We start from the raw sequence: 24,138 nt of genomic DNA, 5'->3' as shown, positions 1-24,138 counted from the left end.
CGCTACAGACATTAAGGATATGCCGTTTTCTGCATATGATATAAGGCAGGGTCCCCAACCCCCGTTCCTTGGCCCAATAGTGGGCTGAAGCCATCTAATAGGTGGGCCGCGGCTATAGCCGGTGCACCCACCAACATGCGCGGTCCGCAGTCTGTGCATTTAGTGGTCTGCAAGCTCCAAAAGGTTGGGCATCACTGATGTAAGGTATGCAATGGGACAAACTGAACACACAGAACAAAATTTAACTGTTTTATATTTGATTTAGTAATGCTTTAAGTATTTAAAAAGCATGACAGCAAAATGTATAGTAACTTCAACTGTATGAATGTCATAGTGTTGGTCTTTTTCAATTTTTATTTGGGTAACTATCCTGTTTGCCAAATCAGTAGCATCCAGTGAATGCATTTAAAAATGCTGCTTTTTGCTCCCCCTTCTCTATCTCTCTGTAGATCACTAGGCCATGTCCTCAAACAACCCAACCTTGTGAAACTGGAATGTTGGCAGATGACTGTCTACTATTGGAAGATTACTAACTGATGAAACCAGCCAAGTTTATAATACAAAACAGCGTATTCCATCCTTCTCATTTCCTACAGTGAGCTAAAAAAAATATGAGTCCCTATACTAAACAACACAGTTTATAACTTACAAAAAATGTCTAGGTCCTGTCAGACATGGGCCCAGGTCTCCTGCCTGATGCAGCTATTACAGACAGTTACAAGGGATGGATATTTAGCCCGGGGCTTTCAGTTTGATTACAGTCTGATGTCACTTTGCAGGAGACTATGGAATCAGAAAAAAGTGCCATGCTTGTCTAAAATAAGTGTTAATTTTAATATTGTTAAACAGTATTTCTATAGCACCAACATATTATGCAGCGCTGTACAATAAATAGGGTTTGCAAATGACAGACAGATACAGACAGTGACACAGAAGGAGGAGAGGACCCTGCCCAGAAGAGCTTACAATCTAGGAGGTAGGGGAAGTATCAAACACCAGGAGGGGGATATGGAATGGTGAGTGACTAGTGAGGGTTTAAGAGACAGAAGAAGACAAGTAGGCAATTTGAAAAGATAGGTTTTAAGTGATCTTTTAAAGGAGCAGAAAGTAGGAGCAAGCGGAATAGGACGAGGAAGACCATTCCAGAGAGTTGGGGCAGCTCTAGAAAAGTCTTGTATCCGTGCTTGTGAGGAAGTCATTAGTAGGGGGACACTGACAACCAAAGTGCAATGAATGAGACACGCTGACCTGCAATAAAGGATGCATTTTAACCTCGAATTTCTCACAATTCTAGTAGCACTTCTGGTGTCAAGAAACATAAAAGCTTCCATTACTGACTTATTTAAAGGTGCAAAGTCATCTGCAATGTCATCTTTATATCTACTTAAAATATTTAAACCAAAATACTTTTTTTAAAACAATTGTGACCAGACTGGACCTTTATTGAAGAAAGGACAGGCAATGTCCCTGTTGCTATATAAAAAGCTTACCTGCCTGTTCGCAATTTTTTTAATATACTCACCTGTCCTTCTTCCTTCTCATTTCATCTTCTTTCTTCTCCTCATCCGGGTGTCAGATCTTCAGCTATTTTGATTGGCTAGACAAAAAAGACAGCAATCTGGTAGGTAAGTATGTTTTATTATAGAAGGTTCATCACTTAATAAAGACAAAGGCAAATTTTCAAACTAAAACTTTTTGAAAGCAGTTTTGCTTTTTATTCCACTCTACATGACAAGTATTCAAAGTGAACACAGCTTCATGGGGTTATTAAACATTTTTCTTTAAAGCGCAACTAAAGTCAAAATAAAATATCACACTTACCTTTATTCCCGCAGATATGTCAATCCATCGGGAGATTTCTTCGATTGGGTCCCACATCGTCCACAACGCAATCTTCTGCGCTTTTCTTCTGGGTTCTTCTTTGTACTTTACCCGATCTTGCACTGCACAGGCGCAAGATCAGGTGATGTAGATGGGAAAAAAGATTGCTGGTCTCACTGCGCATGCATGAGATCGGGCAAGCACTGAAGGAGCAGCCAAGAGCCTCCCAGGATGTGTGACATAGGTATCCCGGGAGGCTCTGCACTCCACTGTGGCAATCAAGACAGAGAAGGGAGTGTGCTGCACCCTTTTTTAAAAAAAAAATAAATAAATGTTATACTTTATATAAAATGATTGTCTACACTTTTTTGAAAAATAAACATCTTGAGTTTAGGTCACCTTTAATAAAAGTCAACTCTCAAAGAAAAAAAAACAGAAACCTAATAGGAAGATATATGGATACAAAATCAAATTCAGCAACAATATAAACAACCACTCATTAGGATTCAAAAACAGAGATTATGTATTACAAAGAGCCTCTTGGCTGTGAGCTGTGCTGGCAGCACAAAAACAGAGGAGGGGTGGACTGAGACATAAATATTTCAGGATGAGAGATCCTGAACATCACATTAGCTGCTCTTCCATTTGCAAGGGAATGAAGAATATTATTTCAGTATTGTAAATCATTATTTTAGCCAGCAATTTTCTTTTCACTCCCATAAAAGGAATCATTAAAACTACAATGGTATAGATATATATTTTATAAAATATTTGACTGCCTTTTATATTAATATATTTATATTGATATTTGACTAACCTTCATACTACACATGATTTACACATGATCAATCTACATACTGGGTTAGTGGCATATGATTATAGTAGGGATTTTAGATTGTGAGCTCTTCTGAGGGACAGATAGTGACATGGACTCTACACAGTGCTACATAATGTGTCAGTGCTATAGAAATACAAGATAATAATAATAATAACCTTTGCATGTGTCACCTCCAGTAGTGAGATACATATATAATTACTTAGCGTTAAATAATAATAACATTTACATTTTTTAGATAAACAGCATATATTATTTTCTTTTACAAATTTTCAGTACTTGACCATGCATCTTAACGTTACAAACAATCATATAATCACTGATTTTAACGTTCACGTTTTGTTCTTAGTAAATGTATTGTGTTTATTTGTCTCTCTGCAGCACTGAGGACATTCTGTCATCCATTGTGCAGAAAAATGTTGGCATCTGTTCAACGGAATAGGTAATGATGTTAATTTAGGCATGAAGCCCAAGATTTTCAGATTTGCAAATGTCTTAGTATTTATCTGCATTGAAGATAACCATGCCAAAGGTAGCTGTAGGGTAGGACTAGTACAGACCTGGCATGGAGGTGGGTGGGATGGATAATTATGTATATACTATCAGCTTATTTTAGAATAAAAGCTGTGTCTTCTATAACAATATAACTTCTGACCTTGTTTAGGAAAATAAAGAGTACCATTCTAATTTGTTAGAGGTGGTATATTCTCCTGCATGGAGCTGTCCACTTGATCATTTGATTTTGTTGTATCTGGGTCAGTAAAAATAAGATATACTTGGCTGCTGAGTAAAGATATTACATCATTTAGATTATTCATTGACATGGAAGTCCAGTACTGCAGTAAGTGAGTAGGTAAGTGAATTTTCTTTTGGAAGAGGGGTTGCTTGTTATACAATATGAAGGGTCGGTCTAGGGAAAGTCTACAATGCAGGGGAATAAAAAGCAAAATACTTCTATGCACCAAGAAGGGTGATTACTGCTGAGGTAATTAGTATGTTTTATTATCATTACACAGTATTTATATAGCTCCAACATATTACACATCGCTCGCTTTACAGTCTATAGTCCATAGGCCTGTCACTAGCTGTCCCTCAAAGGGCTCACAATCTAATGTCCCTATCATAGTAACATGTCCATATCACAGTCTAAGGTCAATTTTAGGGGGAAGCCTAACTGCATGTTTTTGGAATGTGGAAGAAAACAGAACCAAACATGGGAAGAACCTGCAAACTCCATGCAGATAGTGTCCTAGCCGAGATTCGAAGCAGGGACCTAGCGCGGCAAAGACCGGAGTGCTAACCTCTGAGCTACCATGCTGTCTTATTGTGTCTAATTTAGCAAAGAATTGATTGCTATGTCATAACAGAATGTGTACAGTGGAGGATGTAGCCAAAACTGGGCCCCAGTGCACAACTGACTTGGGGTCTCCCTACCTAACTGACTGGGGGCCCCCTGGTGGCTGAGAAAGGTCCATGGCCCTCATGCATAATTTGTACCTCCCTATGTGTCCTACCCCTGGATGTTTGGCCTCTGGGGGTACCTTGCTGGCTTGAGTGGATTGAGAGTCAGAGTCTCTTGCTATCTTGCTTGGAGCGCAAACATTACCAGAAGCAATCCAACCTGTGAATGACCAACGTAACCTAAAAAACGTTATAGAAAGCATTGTTAACATACACAAACATGTAAATTGTGTTTTGAGAGTAATGTCAAAAACACCCAGAAAGAAAAGCCTCTGATCTATCAGTGATAACATTTGACCTAGGATAATGAGCTCTGTGCAGATCAGTTTCATACTTTTATGACTATTCTCACCTCTTCATTCCAACAAAATCCCAAAACATGCCATAAACCCACTCTTAACTACTTATCATTTTTTGAGTTTGTTATTATGTATTATTTCCCCCTTACATAACTTTTATTGCTTGGTAAATAATTGTAATAATAATGATAGCTGTATTGGGGATATTTTAAGGTGTTGCATATCACTTTTACTGTGTTTTCATGTGACTAACTTTATAGTGAAGAAGCATGAGCATTCCAAGATGATTGCTTTAGAATGACCACCTTTTGTGATGCCCAGCATTATGTTGCCTGCAACTGAATAGCAGATTATATGAGTCAATAGCTAACAGGGACAAGCCATAGACAGCCTCAGTGGATAGTGGCATGGTGGCTGCGTCCCAGGTTTGAATCTTGTCAGGATACTATCTGCATGGAACTTGTATTTGCATGGGTTTCCTCCTACATTCCAAAAACATGTGCTTAGGCCAATTGACTCTCCACTAAAAATTGACTTGTGTTATTATGACTGTGGTCAGGATATACCATTGTAAAACTGTAATGATAAAAGGGACGGGGATTATTACAGAAGTTGTTTATCATTCTGTAAATAAGGTGAGGATTCATGAATTGCACAAACATTTCCTATCTACCATTAAAAAGATACTGAAGGTGAAACGCCAGACAGACAACATAAATCCATGGCTGGTGTTGTAGTAAAATGGAAATCCAAGCAAGCAGCTAAATACATAGACAATGTATGATTGGTTTAACCTACCAAAAGATTTGTACTTCTGTTTTTTCAGTCTTATGATTCACACATTTATGTGAGCCCACACAACTTCAATATCTTCTGTTTCAGTGTACCGTTTTCTGTGATAAAACAGAGAGAAACAGAAAAAAGAGATGAAACTGATCCACCTTCCCAAAAGCAGTCTGGAGGAAAAAAGGGGGACACAAAAAAGATGCAAATTTGGCTGGGGAAATAGGATTGTATTCATTCTGCTTGTGCAGTGTGGAAGAGGTAACACAAAAGGAAATCAAAAGACCAATAGTGCAGTTGAGTTACAATTCCTTTAGCATGTAAAGCAGACAATAATAACCACCCAACTAATAATCAACCAACTTCTTATAGTTCCATACCTGCCTCTGTCCAAAAGGAATCTGTATTTAAAACACAATCCCCCCTTTTATGTTATTTCTTGCTCAGAGGGGGAGCTGTACAAGTGAGAAACATTTTCTCAGTTCATGTGTTGGGAAGAGGCTTTGTGGTTTGTTTATTCAGCAATTTGAAGTTTATCTCCTGCTCTTTTTACAAAAAGAAACTCATCACAGGGGGAAGCTGAGCATGACATGGCTTTCTCTCTCATTTAAAGTGAATAACCATGTCAGGTACCTATTTTTAAGTCTTTTGTCCATAGAAGTAATATTAGCATTTAAAGAAAACAGGAGGAATTTTGATTTAACTACACTTTGAGGTGTATCTAAACTCCAAAACAGAAATGCAATATTTTATTCAGCTTCCTGAATCAAAGGCAGACATGGCAAATATGCAGCCTGATGACAACTGTGGCTCCCTCCATACATACAATGGAGAGTGTAAAACTACCAATGGGGAGTATAAAAGCTGAGGGTCACTAGATAAAATTATAGGAAAAAAGTCCTTATGTCCCCAGATGTTTTTCACATTCTAATTTGAGTTTCATACTAATATACCATCACACCATTACAAAAGGCTAACACAAAGTTTCTTAAAAGCTGTGCACTTTTTTATGTCTCTTTTGCAAAACTGACTCACCTGGGATCAAAACATTGGGCCTGATTTATTAATAATACTAATAATAATTGGTGATTTAATTGGAGCCTGAGTTATTGATGTACCTTCAGCTAAATGTCCCAACTTGCTGTATGTTTATATCAGCCAATGCTTTCTTCTATATTAGTTCTTGTTTATTTGAAATATTGATTTGCAGCTACCAAATGCAGCTGCCATATATGTTTTAAGTGGTATTTTTGGTATTAAAGTAAAACTAAACCCTCCAACATTCACCTGTCCCTGGCTCCCATCATCTTCATCTCTTCTTCTGCTGGTTCAATTTTTGGCCATCCTGATTGGCAATCCCTGGGGAAGTTGGGATGGGCCAGGTATCCCTGAAACCAATGCTGAGATGTGCAGCTCGGTAAATTTAAACCGTTAGGAGAGCAATCAGGCAGGTAAGGCTGCATACACACATGCAATAATTGTCCAATGACAAAAGACTGAATGATGCATGAACAAAGGCTATACATACAGCACCGTTCTGCTCTATGGAGAGGGAAGGGGGAGAAAGACGCAGCGGCACCCGGCTGTAGTTATTCCCCTTTAATTTCAATACGATTGTTACTTGTCCATGGATCCCCCAGGACAGTTATCCGGATGATGAGCGCTGTACACACGCCAGATATCAGCCATGAGGCGATTATCAGAAGACGTGTGTACGTAGCCTAGGAATGGTTACTGTAAAAGAGAAATTTTCTGTCCTTATCTCCAATAAAGCTCTGCAAACTTTAGTTCCCTTTAAGAAGACTATATGAGTTTCTCTATTTAGTTGGAGTTTGGCCAAATTCTTACTTGCACCTTTGACCTAATTAGGACATATCCAAGTCTGTGCACCAGAGAGGCTATTTCCTCTTTGTTTTAATTTATAGGAATGCCTGCGCAATTATACAAACTATTCATGCAATACACTCTGACAAATTCCTCTTGTGCCTATTGTGCAAGTTAAATAATACTAAGATGTTTCTGTTCTCTGACAGAATTAATGAAACGTGAATGAACAAAAAAAGAAAAGAAAATACAATCAATGAAAATGACTAGTACATCGAAGGTTATCTGTTAAAATTGAGAATATGTAGATCATTAGTACAAATGATATAATTTGTGTATTGTTGGTCAGTATTTACTAACATGCCAGATCTATCTACCAACATTCGCTCTGTAATGACCTGCTGCTGCTTTAACCACCTGTACAGTAGTCCAGATGAGAGATGATAAGAGCGTGTACAAGGAGTTTGGTGGTCTCTGGGGACAGGTAGGGGCGGATTTTGGAGATCTTGCGTAGGTGAAAGTGACAGGTCCATAGAGTCTTAGGAATTGGCCCAGGGGCATGAGAAAGCAATAACTGCACAGCCACCTCGCTGCCTGTCTGATCATATCCTATTACATAAAACCTTCTATTAGAACTAAAAACAACTTTAAAAACATCATTCCAGCCTGCTTCAACTTTTTTTCTGCACTCCTAAACATAATGCACTGCATTCACCTAAAGCTTCAGGCACACAAGCAGACAGTGCTCAGGCAGACACCATGGTGTATCCTCTGATAGCTAGCAATATCACATAGCTCTACATCACATGCTTTGGTAGAAAAAGCAACATGTGACCTAAGATTAAAGCATCAGGTTTTGCCCTGTCCTTTGAAGACACTGTGACCTGTTCACAGGATAATCTGGGCAGGCCTGCAGCAAAAGTCATGTAAATTTCCAGAGGTTTTTTTTCACTCTCTCTTGCAAACTCCACCCCATCAGACTAGGAGAAGGTTATGACATTGAAAGAATATTGAACTGGGATTGTATGAGAGATGACAGAGTATATCTTTGGTGATTTACAAGTTTATTACACACCTTCACAATATAACAAAAGTTTAGGACACCTCCTTCACCTTTTCTGCCTTCTATTGACTTTGTTCAGTCTATGCATGCTTAATTTCGCCTTTCCCTGCACTAGATACAGAAATTAGCAGCTTGGATCCCTAAAAGGCTTGGGACCCTTTATAGTCTTCTTTAGGGCCCCTTTTTATTGTTATAGATTTTCTCTGATTGAAACAATCATTTGTGAAATCTACAGCATGTACAGATGTCCCCTGATGTCATTGAGAATAACGTTAATGATTTACTAGTGGCTGCTAGCTAAGGCTGCGTACACATTGAACGCTGGAAACGATCTTTCGTGATTCCAGTGACAGGATAGTGACAGATGAATGAACGTGTGGTGTACACACAGTGCCATACTGTTCTATGAAGAGGGGGGAGAACGAGCTAGCAGCACCCCACTGTGCTCTTCTCTATTGACTAGTACAGTGGTCCCTCACCTTCGGTCTTTCATGGATCCATCAGGTTGGATCCATGAACGTCGGGTGACTGCTGTACACGTCAGATTCTTGCCCATGTGCTGTACACGTCATTCCTATAGAGGAGAGAATAGTGGGGTGCTGCTCACTCATCCGCCATGGTATGTGTACAGCACTCCTCTCTCAGGACCGACTAATCCATGTTCTCATTGATAAACTGCTGTTATTAGTATTATTCTTATTATTAACAGGATTTATAAAGCGCCAAAATATTACGCAGCATTGTAAATTAAAAGGGATAGCAAAGACAGACAGATACAAACAGTGACACAGAAGGAGAGGACTCTGCCCAGAAGAGCTTACAATCTAGGGCAGGCATGGGCAAACTACAGCCCGCGGGCCGTATACGGCCCGATATGGTGTTTTTTCTGGCCCTTTGGGTGTTATGCGGCCCTGGCCAGTGCCACCCCCGGCAGGGTCAGGAGAAGGACCCAGCTGGGGGGGGCACACCGGCCAGAGGAACATGTCCCGGCTCGTGTCCCTGCACACCACCCGGCCACTCCCCCATCACAGGCTCAGATCTGCGATGGGAGAGTGGGCGGGGTTATGCCATCATGACGTCATGTTCAGTGGCGTCATAATGGCATAACCCCGCCCACTCCCCCATCGCCCCGCCCCTCTTTCAAATTTTATTATGTGGCCCCTGACTGAAAAAGTTTGGCTCTGACATCTGACACTGGAAACGATCACAAAAGATTGTTACCAGCGATAATCATCATATTAAGTGCTGTGGTTCTTATGTGCCCAATTGTGTACCTGTCCCCCTCTTCTAGCCAATCAAAAATTGAAGTCAGGGATTGAGTGCTTTGTGAATGGCTTGGTGGAGGCAGGGACATGACCGGGGCAATGGGTGTATGTGACAGGTGCCATACCTAAACAAGATTTTCTACACTGACGGGTATGGATACATTTGGGGACCCCTCCACATCATATGCAAAAGATCTGCAGTGCTGAAAAAAATGGTGCCATAGCAGTTTTCAAGTGTAAAAAAAATCCTGTAGTAGTTTTCGTGTGAAATTGGTAAGAGGAAATTGCTGGTCTGTCTGAACATAGCCAGAGACCTATTCTACACTGGTGGCAAATTGGACATTTTTTCCATAAAATGTCCAATACTCTCTTCAAACAACGAAAATGTGTTCAAGCTAGGTCAGGGCTTCCCTTGGGATCAAACAATCCCATGCGGCTTTCGGGAGCAGGCACCTCAGTTACTTGCACTGCAGCACCAGTTCTTAAAGATCCTGCGTCTGCAGATTTGACAGCTGGCGTCAGAGAGTGGTACTGGAACGCTCACTGATGCCCCTATTCATTCTCTAAGGGGCTGCCATGGGTAGAAGCTACTTGTAGGGTCTCAGCTTAGGAAGCAGTCCACTGGCATGAGGTAGCAATAACTGCACCACAACCTCAATGCCAGTCTCACCATTACAGGTAGTCACCAAGTTAAGGACATCCGACATACAGACGACTCCTAGATACGAACGAATGGGGCTTCCCTGCTTGTTAGTGTGCAGAACAGAGGCTTGAAGGGGGCAGTTTGCATGAGTTGCAGAAGAAATCTTTTGCTAAACACAGCTGAGGTTGGGTGATCCTAGAGGGGTGAGCTCTTCTGCAAGCTCTTGTAACCCTTTAATGACCAAGACGAACTCTGCAGTTGTTTCTTTTTGCATATCAAAGTGTCATATCACAGTTTCCTCCAGAAGTTATCGAATGCCTAGGTTCCATAAAGATTTTTTTTTTTGCTTTGTTTGTGATTTAACTCACAGTGAGGATTTTATACAGTAATGGACACCATGCTGCCTAATAATTTGTTGGCACAAACATCTGTCCCAATTGCATTTAATAAAATAATGTACCTGTTCCGATTTGCATACAAATTCAACTGAAGAACAAACCTACAGTCCCTATCTTGTATGTAACACGGGGACTACCTGTATTAATACACAGTAGTACTTCCCAGCCACAGATGACCCTGAATAGATTGATACGTCAATAGCTTTTAAACAAGCATGTTGGTGATACTGCATAGTGGTTGGCAGCTGCCAGGTAGTGCCCAGCAAATGCCTCGAAGTCCAAATGCCCCAGAGCAACTCTGGTAAAGTAAAAAAAAAAAAGCTGTACAATGCAACTTTGGTACTATTGCATTATATCGCAAGAAGCCCATGGTAGTCTGGGGGCATTGTCTGCCTGATATGTGCAGCACAATCCTGGGTGCAAGGCCTGGCACCAATGGCATGCATGGCATTAGCTCTGCAATTCCATGTATGGGGCAGTGTTTTGGATGACGTGCCTAACATGCTGTATTCTGCATTTAATGACATGCCCACTAAACTGTTATAGATATAATTCTAGGTGCTCCGTACTCTCATGGTCCTGGATACAGTGCCCGGCAGCTTGTACACAGGCTTTGTATTGACCTGGCTGCAGTGCTTGGCATCCTGTGCTCCACATCTCTCATGCTCCTGGATGCAACAGCTGGCACCCTGTACTCATGATACACATGCTCCCTGTACGCATGCTCCTGGATGCAGCGCTGGGCACCCTGTACATGAGATACTCCTGGTCCTGGATGCAGCGCCTAGCACCCTGTACTCGGGATGCCCATGCTCCTGGATGCCCATGCTCCTGGATGCAGCACCTAGCGTCTGGCACCCTCTACACAATGCAGTAGATTAGGGATGTCTGCTTGCTGCTCTTGGCACCGTGCCTGCCATCCGGTATCCAGAATTCCCTGCAATTCTGCTCTGCGTGCTGGACATTTCAAGGCTCAGCTCTGGGTACATTCTGGGTGTACTGTACTCCTGATGTCTCATGTTTGTAGAACTGATCCCCAGACTTCTGTACTCTGGGTTTATTATTGATTAGTATATTTTGTGAAACTCACTGGATGTCAGGCACTGCACCCAAACTCTATACGTTTTTAGGTAGCAAAAGCAGGCAAGGTTACTGCCCTATTCAACCTGTGTACTTAATTATGGGAACTGACCATCGCCTACAACAAACTGATACAAAGTACCATATGTTTGTCTAAGCCCATAATAAACTTGTGCAGCATTAAGAACTAATCAGCTTCCACTAGGTTGTAATGTTTTCTGTATCGTGCTGAGAAGCGTTGGAAGGGTTTCTGGCTTTTATTGCAATGTCCATGTTGGGGAAGATCTGCCATGTCGTTGGTGGCAGAAAACTGATGGAAAACCTGACAACTATAGATGTTACAGAACGGAATTAGAAAGAGATTGCTTTAATGGGATGACAGTACATTCAGGGGGGTTCTCCTTTAGCATTGTCCTGTTGTCTCTGGGAGTGAAGAGAAGTGCAAACTCCAAAAATAGGACGTACCACTTTTCAAGACTCCGAAATGTTTCAGCTTTCGATGCTTTAACACTCGAGTAACTACTCCTCATGATGTACCATACATAAGAGGGGACTTCAAAACTTGTTTCTTCTGCATGTAGGAAAAATAAATTGGCAAGTTCAGAGTATTTCTTTGTAGTTGTCTTTTTGTAGCACTGTAATATATTTGGCTTTGGTGTTCCATCTCATTACTGGAAACTAAGCAATGCTCCCTGACCGCACATGACCAAATGTAGCATGGAAAATATTTCAGGCTTCTGCATTGCATGCCTGTTAGTTGCTGACTAACCGGTAAGGTCATCGTGTGAAATACAATCATTTTGTAGAGCTTTGTGTATTTAATGCTTGTTCAAATTCATACAGTATATGGCTACTTAGGCACAATAGTTGTTGGAAAGAATCTTTCACGATACTTTCCAACGACAAGACTAAACAATTCATGAATGAATGCTGTACATATGGTGCGGTTCTGCTCTTTGTAGGGGGAAGAACGACTGAGTGGCACCCCACTACTCTCTCCCCTTCACTTTCATTACTATATCGTTCATCGTCCATGGATCTGCCAGGAGGGATCCATGAACGACAAACGCTGTACATTTCAGATTTCTCGTCTGATATCAGCCCTGAGCAATTATCAGATGAAAATTATCTGACGGCTTCGTAGCCGAAGGCTTAGATTTTTAATGACCTGGAGAGGGAGGCTGAGATGTGATATGGGATCACTGCTCTGGTTGTTTCGGAGCCTATAACGTAAACCAAAGTACAGCTCCTGCAGTGTCCTGCTTTATGCATTAAACTTTTCTGCACATACAGAACACATCAAGGGACCCTTTACAGGAAAAAGGAAGTGGACCTTTCAAATTGAGCACATTGGGACTGGAGTTTGGCTTAGGCCATGGTACACTTGTCATTGAATCTCTGACCTTTAGAGACTTGTCCATAGCCTGGTATATAGGTTTAGACCCAGACATGTCTAGGGAGCCAAAAATAATTGCACAGAGCTATATCCTGGTGCAGTATGGTGTAAAGGTCTCGCGTGACATCGTCACATAGTGTTATCTTCAGATATGCATACTAAATTAATTTAGAGGTCATGAAGATTGGCATACTTTGAGAACGGTTATAAAATCCTGGACGCCTTGTGTATGAGCCTGTGCATACGTCAGACGACATTCATTACTTCAGTTGATGCCTTAGGCTAGGTCTAAACAGACGTTTAAAAAAAACACATGTAAACGTTCCTACTGCATTTTTGTGCACTTTTTTAGCATTTTAAAGCTTGTCTTTAAAACACTGGAAAACATCTATGCCACATTTTCCCACATTTTTACCTCGGTAATGTTTTAAATGCTTAAAAACGCCCCATTGAAATCAATGGAAGCATTTATCTGGGTTTTCCCGCTTTAACCCAGCGTTTTAATTTTTTTAAGATGAAGCTCGTAAAGGTGCTGGTGTAGATTAGCCCATTTAAATGCATGGGGATTTCAAACATGGACTCAGGGTAAATGCTGGGGAAAACGTCCATGTAGACCAGGGATTGGCCTTTAGACAAGATAGGCCTAGCCGGTAGTTTGCTCCGGCCTAACGCCCCCTGGCCGATCCGGCCTAATGCCGGCCGGCAACGTGCGGCTCTGGAGGAGGCGTTGGGAACTACCGGAGCTCCAGTGCCACCCCCTTGCAGTTGCTTCCCTATTTACTGCGGCCAGCATTGATACTTCCACCACCGGGGTAAATAGGGAATGCGAATCGGGGGCATTCCCTGGTGGTGGGTGGAGCCATTAAGTCGGGTCAGCCTAGTGTGCTCCCGCCCACCCCATAAATGGCCATAAAACTTTGCTGTCCTCTTATGTAGACTAAGCCTTAAAAGTTTTTAAGCACTTAATGGCCCCATCAACACAACCAATCTTTACAGCAGTTTTTTGCCCTTTTATTATAAAACCGTATTTGTATAGCGCCAACATATTACACAACCCTGTACATTAAAATAGGGCTTGCAAATAACAGAAGGTCCTGCTCTGAAGAGCTTACAATCTAAGAGGAGGAAACTATCACACACTAGGAAGGGGGGATATCTTACTGGTGACTTTAGAAACTTCTCCAATAGCTGGGGTGACGAGTGTTCCTCCCTGACTGTGTAGCATCCATGCGATGTGTAAGTTGCATTCAAGCAATGGAAAAAAGTGACTGAAGTTGGTAGGAGGAAGCTGCGGCCAATACTATAGAGAATACCCACAGGTAAACTTATAGGTAATATAGCGGGCAGGGAAGGCACAAATATTAAACCATACACTACAGTGCTAAACCCAGAAATTGTTTTAAGCTGGGTGGGAAGAAATAGGCTGTTGGCAGCCCCTGTATTATGACCCAACTCATCAGTAATCATCCAAAAACAGCTGGGTGGTTGCTGAAAAGTGCCAGATGGTGTGCCCATCTAAAAGGGGCTGGGACGAACACTGCACTGTTTGCATGTGTAGTCCATATGTTCCCCTTAAAGCTTCTATAACCTCTGTTGGGATGGCTACAATTGTCAATATTTTAGAATTGGTCTTAACACAAGATCTGCTAAATATAAAAGTAGAGCTGGGTTATGGTGGCTTGTAAAACGTGATCTGGTAGCATACTTTATATCACTTACAGTAAACTTTCTCTGCTGGAAATGTTTGCTCTAGAGCAGATAAATCTGGATAGGCCTAGTTACAGCGTCCTTGGAAGAGGTATTGTCAAGGTGGATGCAGAGGTCAGTTTGAGTGTTGCTAGTTTACCAAGTCAATCTTAAGATCTGGAATGCGAGTTGGCTGGCTTCCAGGACAAGCCTTCCATGTATTCAGTGTATTATCTCCACTTTCTCTTTAGCTGCCACTTCCAAATGAACTTTCAGAAAACTTCTTGCTAAAGTTTGTATGGAACAATAGTGTGGTCTTTAAGGTGCTACTGATATGTCTCAGCATATTCTGATGGAGTTGTGTGTAAGGGTTACCTAGTTTGATGAAATCAACTGTTTTCATGGGGTGGCTGTCAGATTAGCTGTGCAGTTGTAACTGATTTGGAGTTTAAGCCTTTGGCCTTAAGAGGTTGAATGTTGCTAAAGCTGCATACACATTTGCAACTATAGTTGTTGGAAAGGATCTTTCACGATCCTTTCCAATGAACGAGTGCTGTACATACATCACCATTCTGTTCTATTGTGGGGGGAGAACGACAGAGCGGCACCCCGCTGCGTTCTCTCCCCCTTCACTTCTAGTACGATCATTCGTCGTCCATTGTCCGTGCATCCGCTGGATGGTCATTCGGACTATGGAGGACGGGCGCTGTACACACGGCAGACTCTCGTCTGATATCGTAGCTTAGTATTTGGAGATCTTTTGCACAAAACTTGGTGGACACGGCATTAGTTCTCATAGGTAAATGAAGCTGTATTTTGCATTGAATTACAAGTGAAGGCTCCTGCATAATCAAAGTCTATCCCAGAGTATAGTATAATCCCAGCTATACAAGGCTCCTAAAGCAAAAAGCTCTTCTATATGGCTGTTTAGACTTGGCAGTGTGGTTGCTATGAGGTCACCTCTTATCTGCCTCATGGACCTAGTTGCCCAATAAAGAGTGCCGGGGTCAGTATGCAGTTCAGGACTGCTGCCATATTTCCAAATGCTGGTTCTGTCAGGGAGACATGCAGCTAGTAAGGTGTCAGGCACCAGGAACTGTGTAGGATTATATGCCCCTGCCATGTGTCCAAACTTGCCCTTGCTTTGCCATTCGTCTCAGACGTTCCTCTGCAGCTCACAGTTGGATGGTTTTCGCATAAGGGGCAGTTCGGTTGATCTATGGGAGCTGTGTGGGACAAGGTGTCCAGGTGACTGCAGATTACAAGCCTCTAGCTTGTTGGTGACAATTTACACAGCTGAACCCTATATTATTTTCTTGTCCTACTATAATGCAACTAGATGCAGCCTTCATAAGGAACGACTGAATTCAGCAGTCCGGCATTGTTGCTATCTGATCACAGGTAGCTACATTGGGTGGATTTCTTTCTTTACTTATCACTATGTGCTTCAGTTTAAATGGCTTTGTTGTGCAGAGTCAGTTGCATTTTCATACATTGCTATTGGGAATACTGATGCAAGCAAGGTGTTAGCCAGCCATTCTTCTTATGCACTAACCTGATAATTGGTCACACTTCAACATTCCCGCTTAGTGTCCTGGGTCAGCCTGGGGGACAGATACAGATTTTCAGTCAAATTCAGACTAAAGGAAGAGATGAGAATTGCTGAACCAGCAGTTTTGGTTAAGTAAATGTTCACCTCTATATAGTATGGAATGTGTAGATTATTTGTACAGAATTGGTTTATTTGGCACATAATTTGTGTGGTGTTTTACCAGTCTTCGGTCATTTGCCTGTTGCCTTCAAGGGTCAGATATAAAGTGTTCTACAGGTGTGCTGTTTGTTGCTTGCTCTTGGCCCCAGTTCAGAATCCGCTGGCTGATAGGACAGATGTGTCCGTTGCATAGTGATTTAGGAGGTACCCTTGGTCAAATGACCATTACTAAGGTCTAGAAACATTCTGGGCAAATCTGATTTCCAGAATATTTGCTCCTAGCATAGGACTACCAGAGCATGTTTAGAGAGACCAATCCTGAAGCCGTACAATGACTTGCTGGTATTCTGAAAACCTGATGAAAATGAGAATATTGGCATACCAAACCATATTCTGTATTGCATTACAAAGGCAATGGTTCCTATTGTGCTTTAAGCACCTTTGCTTTAAAGATATGGGCCTGAATTAAAACTTAGAATCTTAAGTGCTTTGCAAATGGTTTTCTATTTCTAGTCAGCTCTTCCCAGTGCCAGTTCATGCTTCTGTCAATTGTTCCAGCATCTGACGGCAGTGGGTGATAGGTGCTTTTATAGGTGACTATTTAATGATGGGGATGGGTTTGTCCCTAGGTAGTTGGGACTTGGCATTAAGTTTTTGCTTGGTTTGTATAGCTTGTGCTAGGGATAAATCGTAAGACAAATGGGTATGTGTGCACATAGCAAAGTGCCTAACCTTTCACAAACAAATGGCTCAAACTTTTTAGGTCATTCTGGCTTAGAACTATTACACACGATCTGTAGTGCAGTTAACTGGACCCCCTTATGGTTTCCATTCCAGATGTTCCTGCAAAGTGGCTGTTCTGAACTATTTGTTTGGAACATTTGTGGTCAGGTCAGTTTCTTGGCACTAATGTGTATGAAACAGGAAAACCGGAAATGGATGAGTGTTGCTCACCTGCATAGGCCTGATCGGGACAGTTTGGATCAGTGACAAGAGTGTACAAAAGACAAATACCTGGAAATGCAATATCTCTAAATTCAGTTCTTAGAACTCTTTGACCTGGAATAAACTCATAGCAAGTGAAGCCAGAACACATGGCTTGTTTCATGACTCCAATATGGAAGCCATTAGGTAAGCATGAGTTTGCAGACTGCCCCTTTAGCAAGGATATATTGGTGATGAACATTAAAGGATGACTGCATATTCCTCAACGCTCCATTCCTTTACTTCTTAAGAAACCGTTCCCTCTTGAGGATTTTGTTTTTCATGTACTGGTCAGTTACAATATAAATGCGTTTACAGAATATTTTTACCAACTGGTATTCAAAGAACCTTATCATTTTGCATCTTCTGATGAAAAACTCATACAAGTGTAATCCTGTTTCCCTGTATGTGCACTCCAATGGGTACAAATACATCCTTGTAACATCATTGTCTTGGCATTCTTGTTGGCCTAGTTGCTTAATTTGTCTGAATTCTGTCTACAGATGCCGACAAACGTATCAAGGTGGCAAACCCAGTGGTGGAAATGGATGGTGATGAAATGACCCGTATCATCTGGGAGTTTATCAAGGAAAAAGTAAGCAAATGTTAACTGTATTTTTGAAAGCTGTGATAAAAACTTGTACCTTGGCGCTTGCACCGTAAGTGCCCAGCAACCTAGTAAACAGTTCATTAGGCACCTGAAAGCCTTAAATAAAACTTAAGCAAGTTTTAGGATCTGCAGAGCCAGAATGCCTGGTGATTGGGCCACTCTTAAGCAATAAGAACCAATAAAGGCAACACTTTTGAATAGACATCGGTGTTCGACCAGCCCCTTTTAGCCAGGCACACCACCCAGGAGTTTTCCTTAAACCATCCGACTGTTTTTGGTCAGAATACAGGGGGCTTTCACCCGCCTACAATTTCATCCCACCCGGCTTAAACAAATATTTGGGTTTGAACACTGGACATGATTTGCCTCTACTATTGCAAGAAGTAAATGTGTTAAATGATCTAATCCCCCCCCCCCCCATTTCTTTTTCCGTCAAATCAAACTGTTAACTGTTTTGCTGGCTCTAAAATGTACTAGTCAAGAATTATTATTATTATTAAACAGGATTTATATAGCGCCAACATATTACGCAGCGCTGTACATTGAATTCTACAGATTGCTGTAATCTGCTTATGAATATTCAGTAGAATCCAATTTGCAGATCATAGCTTATCTGAGACTCATATATTTTTGGCTTGGTTTAACTAGATCATTGGATACCAGTTTAAAGTATTGATGGACAATAAAAAAAAAAACGCAAGTTAGCTGGTGGATTTAGTCTGGAGGCTATCCAAAGCTATAAATGCAGACTGTAGTTATTTTTAGTTTGCCTCTTCTGTCTGCCTTTTCAGCCAAACCATAGTTAACTGCTTTTTGTTCCTTTTTTTTTTTTTTTAATTTTTTTTTCTAGTTGATTTTGTCCAACGTTGATGTTGAACTGAAATACTTTGATCTTGGGCTTCCATACCGTGACCAGACTGATGACCAGGTCACCATTGACTCTGCTCTGGCCACCCTGAAGTACAACGTTGCTGTGAAGTGTGCCACAATCACTCCTGATGAGGCTAGAGTGGAAGGTAACTAGATGTTCTCCCCAGCCCCTTTTAGCCAGGCGCACCACCTGGCACTTTTCAGCAACCTCCAGGCTGTTTTTAGGTGGTTACTCATGAGTTGGGTTAGAATACAGGGGCTTCCACCCTCCTACAATTCTCACCCGGCTTAAAATAAATCATAGATTGAAAACTGTGTTTGCTCACAACTCTAAATTGTGTACAAGAAACATGACCATGAACCCAAGAATTGTGACCTTGGCCTTTGTGCAAAATGTTTGGGTTGAATTTACGGTCATCAAAATCTTAACAAATGTTATTCAAAAACCGGGGTAGTATTTAAAGTATAAAACGCAAGTGTGGAAGGCTTAGGTAAGTTTGTATTTGTGTTTCCCAATAGGGTTTCCTTTCTTGCTTTATCTAAAACTAAATTTGCAAGGATTTGTTTTGCAAAAAATAGTCTTTTGCTAAAGAATTTCTTTGCCATGATAGGGCAGGTTTTAGCATTTGCAGTTGGATGGCCTGGTGCTAGTTTATAGGCCTCTCTTCACACTACATCTTAACTTTACAATCTGTGCACTAGTGAACTAGCCATATTAAGGTTTAATTGCTTTATAAAAATTGGGTGTTTGCTGCAGTAGGTTTTAATAGTTAAACTTCATTGATTTGTCACATGCAAACAATTTATAGCTGCAAAGAGCATGCTGGAAGTCCCCCTCCTATTTTCTTATTCACTTGCAACTTTTTAGCAAATTTAGGTCATGGTTTTGTAAAGCATCTAATGGATTGGTGCAGTAATATGGATGCAGATTGTTCACTTTATTTGACAGTTTACCTCCTTCCTGATAGTTTTTGTTAAAATTCTGCCATCTAGTGACCAGGTAGAGTAAGTGCATACCATTATTTTCCAAGTGCCTAGGGTAGTCTGTTCTTATTCTAAAATTAGTTCCATTAAGTGGGTGTTTGGAATTCTGTCTGCATTTCTCCTCTTTAGAAATGGCAGAAGATAGCCTAAAATCTGTATGCACCTTGTACCTTTCCTCATTAGTGTAGCAGTCTGATATACTTAAACAACCAACTGGAAGACCCTTCCTTTTTTTCAGCAGATTGTCAGTTTTGCATGACATTTGTATTTGTGTCGAGGAACATTGATATTTAACATGGTCATCACAATATCACTTGTACAAAATACCAAATCTGTATGAAAAGCAATATACATTTTGGTCAGCTGCATGTTGAAATTCTGCTGCTATCATAAGAGGGCAACAAACCTGACCTTCAACCTTTCTCTAGTTGTTCACACTTTTGTAGCACACATAACAAAAGGTGGCCTGTTCACTTGCATTGGGGTATCTCTCTAATTGGGAGTTTTTTGTTTTAGAATTTAAGCTGAAGAAAATGTGGAAGAGCCCCAACGGAACCATCAGAAATATCTTGGGTGGAACAGTCTTCCGTGAGCCAATCATCTGCAAGAACATTCCACGCTTGGTTCCTGGATGGACACAGGCAATCACCATTGGCAGACATGCACATGGTGACCAGGTAAACTACATGACGGTATCATCCTACAGTAATTTGTTGCAGGTTGTTTTTACTTACATTAAATTTTTCTTTCTAGTACAAAGCAACAGACTTTGTTGTTGACAAAGCTGGAACATTCAAGATGGTGTTCAGCCCAGCTGATGGTACCGCTGCTAAGGAATGGGAAGTGTTCAATTTCCCTGCAGGAGGTGTTGGCATGGGAATGTACAACACAGATGAGGTAACTATGATTACCTGACAATTAGAATTTGCTTGAATAGTCTTTCACGGCACTAAACAATTGTATATTGCTCTGCTAGTCAATAAATACTTGGGTAATAATACAATTGACATGTATGATTGTTGTCTTGCAGTCCATTTCTGGCTTTGCACATAGCTGCTTCCAGTATGCTATTCAGAAGAAATGGCCTCTGTACATGAGTACAAAGAACACCATCTTGAAGGCTTATGATGGCAGATTCAAGGATATCTTCCAGGAAATCTTTGAAAAGTAAGTTGAGAACTTTATGAAGGACCTCTGTACAATGAATGCTTAGCTCATTTTACCATCGACAAACCAGGAAAATGTGCACCTCCACATAATCTGAATTAGAATGGTGGCACATAGGTCTTCTTATTTGGGCCTAACCTTAGTGGTTGCATACCTGCCACCAGGTATTTTGATATCACTTTGTCTAAAGCTGGACATTGCAAACCTTAATCACTGGAACTTACACGTTATTGCTTTACCTTTTTACCCAAATTTACTATATAATTAATACAGTATTTATATAGCACCAACATATTACACAGTGCTGTACATTAAATAGGGGTTGCAAATGACAGTGACACAGAAGGATGGGTGGACCCTGTCCCAGAGAGCTATACCATGCAATCTCTTAATTGGTCAACTTGACAAAGCAGTTCATCAGTATCCTGAATTCAGTAACTTTGCCTATATAGCCTGATAGACAAGTGATTAGGTCTTATGCAATGGAAATGTATGAATAACGCCAAAGTTCTAGGAAACCATGGAAGAGAATTGGGTACAGTGTTGTGGCAGAGCCAGAGAATTGTGTTCTGGCTAATCACACAGACCATAACGATGGTACTGGGAAGAATGGAGGTTTGTGGCTAGAAAGTAAAACTGCACATCAAGGGAGTGTCCTTCTATAAAGGAGGAGTTGTCTGCATTACTTGGTTAAAACTTGTTGTTTACGTTGATGAGAATAACATTTATGTATGCTGTAGCACATTTTGCTGTCTGGAGCAAGGGAGTGTAATGTGGGGCTCATCTGGCTGTTTATGGGTACTAATGAGTAATATGTAATAATTAAAGAACATACTTACTAGTGGTAATGGGTATATTAGGGTCTTTAGTACATTCAAAACTGTATGTAGGCAGACTTCTGAGCTGCTCTGCTCATAACTCCACTATATAGATTGGACAATAGCAGCAGCTAATGAAAAGGGGATAACTGTTGATTCTGTGTTCATTTCCAGGCACTACAAGCCACAGTTCGATCAGCTGAAGATCTGGTATGAGCACAGACTGATTGATGACATGGTTGCACAGGTCCTTAAGTCCTCTGGAGGCTTTGTCTGGGCATGCAAGAACTATGATGGGGATGTCCAATCTGATATTCTTGCTCAAGGTAGGTTGCATTAGCAAATGTTAACTACTACACATCATGCTTGTTAAGCAAATAATGCATGCATGTTTTAAGTGCATTTCGCTTATATGGTTTATTGTCTTTAAATAGGTTTAAATTATGTTGTCTGCCAGAAATAAAGATGTCCTAATATCATGGATGGTTTAGAAAACCCATTGCATGTTTTTGTTTCATTCAGGCTCCATGTCAATAGTTCTGTTTGGCCATTCAATACCAGACGATAGCTGGATATTGGTGGCCCAGTTTTAATGGTTTGGAAGTATATTATCTTTCAAAGTTGGGTTTGTTGCATGAACACCAATTGTACATTTATTTTCTGTAGGATTTGGATCCCTTGGTTTAATGACCTCAGTCCTGGTGTGCCCTGATGGAAAAACAATTGAAGCTGAGGCAGCCCACGGAACAGTCACTCGCCATTACAGGGAACATCAGAAGGTAATTAATAAATTATTCATCATAACAATAAAACAGATGTAACTGGAGAGAATGTTTCACATATAGTGAGTAGACAGAAGACATTCTGTAATCACCTTATTTTCTGATGGTGAATATACACTGGGAGTTGTACTACTTCCTGGCCAGCTGCTATAATATGTTTTTGGGTGGTCTGGTCCAAGTTTGTTGCAGGAGTTTTGGATTTGCTTATCACATATGTAGCAATTGTTTCAAAGGTCACTTAAAAGCTTCACCATATCACCAGATGGCATGAATAACTTGATTACTCAATGTTTGTCTTGTATAAATCTACATTGGCAAACAGTTGTGGTACTAAGGTTACTTTACACTGCTTCTGCTTTCTTATTATATAGGGTCGTCCCACAAGCACAAACCCAATTGCCAGTATTTTTGCATGGACACGAGGCTTGGAGCACCGAGGAAAACTTGATGGAAACCAGGACCTTATCGAGTAAGTTGTTCAGTTTCTCTCTCTTATATGGAACAAAGCTATTTTCGCTCTTAAGCTGTCGGTCTTCTGATTCAGCACATTACAATAACTAAGTGATGTGTTTTGAAAAGCCAGACTATTTTGCTATACAGTATAAAGGTAAAATGAAGTGCATTTTTCACTATAGACAAACCTTGTATGGGGAATATAGGATGTAGGTGCTTTGTTCAGGTATTTTGCAGAGACATCCCTCTAACTATAAACAGTTATTTTGAAATCTGGACTTCAAATTTGTCTCTGGTTCAGAGTAAGTTTTAGTCTAAGAATAAGAATTAGTCTGCAAAGCCACATCCGCTTTCACTTTGAGCTGTTGAGATGAATTTCAGGGTATGTTGGCTCAATGCCTATAAATAGTGTGATTCTGCACACATTTCATTAAACTGGACTTGTTTTTCTTCAGCTTCTCTCTGAAATTGGAGAAGGTTTGTGTGGAGACAGTTGAGAGCGGTATAATGACAAAGGATCTGGCTGGATGCATCCACGGAGGTTTCAGCAAGTAAGTGCCAATGTTCTTGCAATATTTTTCAGCATGTATCCTTAATTTTGTAGTCTGATTATAACCGCTGCATTTCTTTCCTTCCAGTGTCAGACTGAATGAACATTATGTAAATACAACAGACTTCTTGGACGCCATTAAGAACAATCTTGACAAAGCCCTGGGGAAGAAATGAAGTGTGCACTAGTTCAACTGCCAGACAGTTCTTACCTCATTTTTAACACTTTGATATAGGAAGTCACCTTAGTGTGGCTGGAACAAACTTTTTAACCCTTCTAATGCTGGTTTTACACTTGAACATCATGCACAACTGCAAAATGGAGAGGCATCAGTTGTTGCTTGTATAGAGCTGGACTTGGTTTACTGCACCACCTTTTGTCAACGTACCCTGACGGTGCCATTTGTAGCAAATAAACCCGCACCAATTTTTCCTTGTATTTGAGACCTGTGTTCTTTATTCTTTACACAATGGGTGTCCCTTACCATCAGTGTTTGTGCAACTACTCTTGGGGGCTATGGAGCCATAGCAGTGCTTAGTGAAGATTGCCGGTCCCTGTTGGAACAGGAAATGTAATCTTAGCATGTGTACCCAAAACACTCATTTTGCATGAATAGAATTTTTTTTTAACTGAAAAGCAAATTTCTACCCCTACA

At 40.9% G+C, this 24,138-nt stretch overlaps 1 protein-coding gene across 1 annotated transcript; it reads left to right on the top strand.

The window, feature by feature from the left end:
• Positions 1–17,693: 17,693 nt before the first annotated feature.
• On the top strand, positions 17,694–23,921 carry IDH2 (isocitrate dehydrogenase (NADP(+)) 2). The gene is made up of 10 exons (XM_072402742.1): positions 17,694–17,844; positions 18,710–18,875; positions 20,230–20,390; positions 20,467–20,610; positions 20,744–20,880; positions 21,873–22,024; positions 22,365–22,477; positions 22,852–22,949; positions 23,389–23,484; positions 23,572–23,921. The coding sequence occupies exons 1-10, from the start codon at positions 17,794–17,796 to the stop codon at positions 23,657–23,659; spliced, it is 1,206 nt and encodes a 401-aa protein (XP_072258843.1). The 5' UTR covers positions 17,694–17,793; the 3' UTR covers positions 23,660–23,921.
• The last annotated feature ends 217 nt before the right edge of the window (positions 23,922–24,138 follow it).

The sequence above is a fragment of the Pyxicephalus adspersus genome, chromosome 2 (assembly GCF_032062135.1).
Source record: "Pyxicephalus adspersus chromosome 2, UCB_Pads_2.0, whole genome shotgun sequence".
Classification (NCBI taxonomy): Eukaryota; Metazoa; Chordata; class Amphibia; order Anura; family Pyxicephalidae; genus Pyxicephalus; species Pyxicephalus adspersus.
The sequence above is the reverse complement of the archived record's forward strand: the minus strand, read 5'-3'. Positions and strand labels throughout refer to the sequence as shown.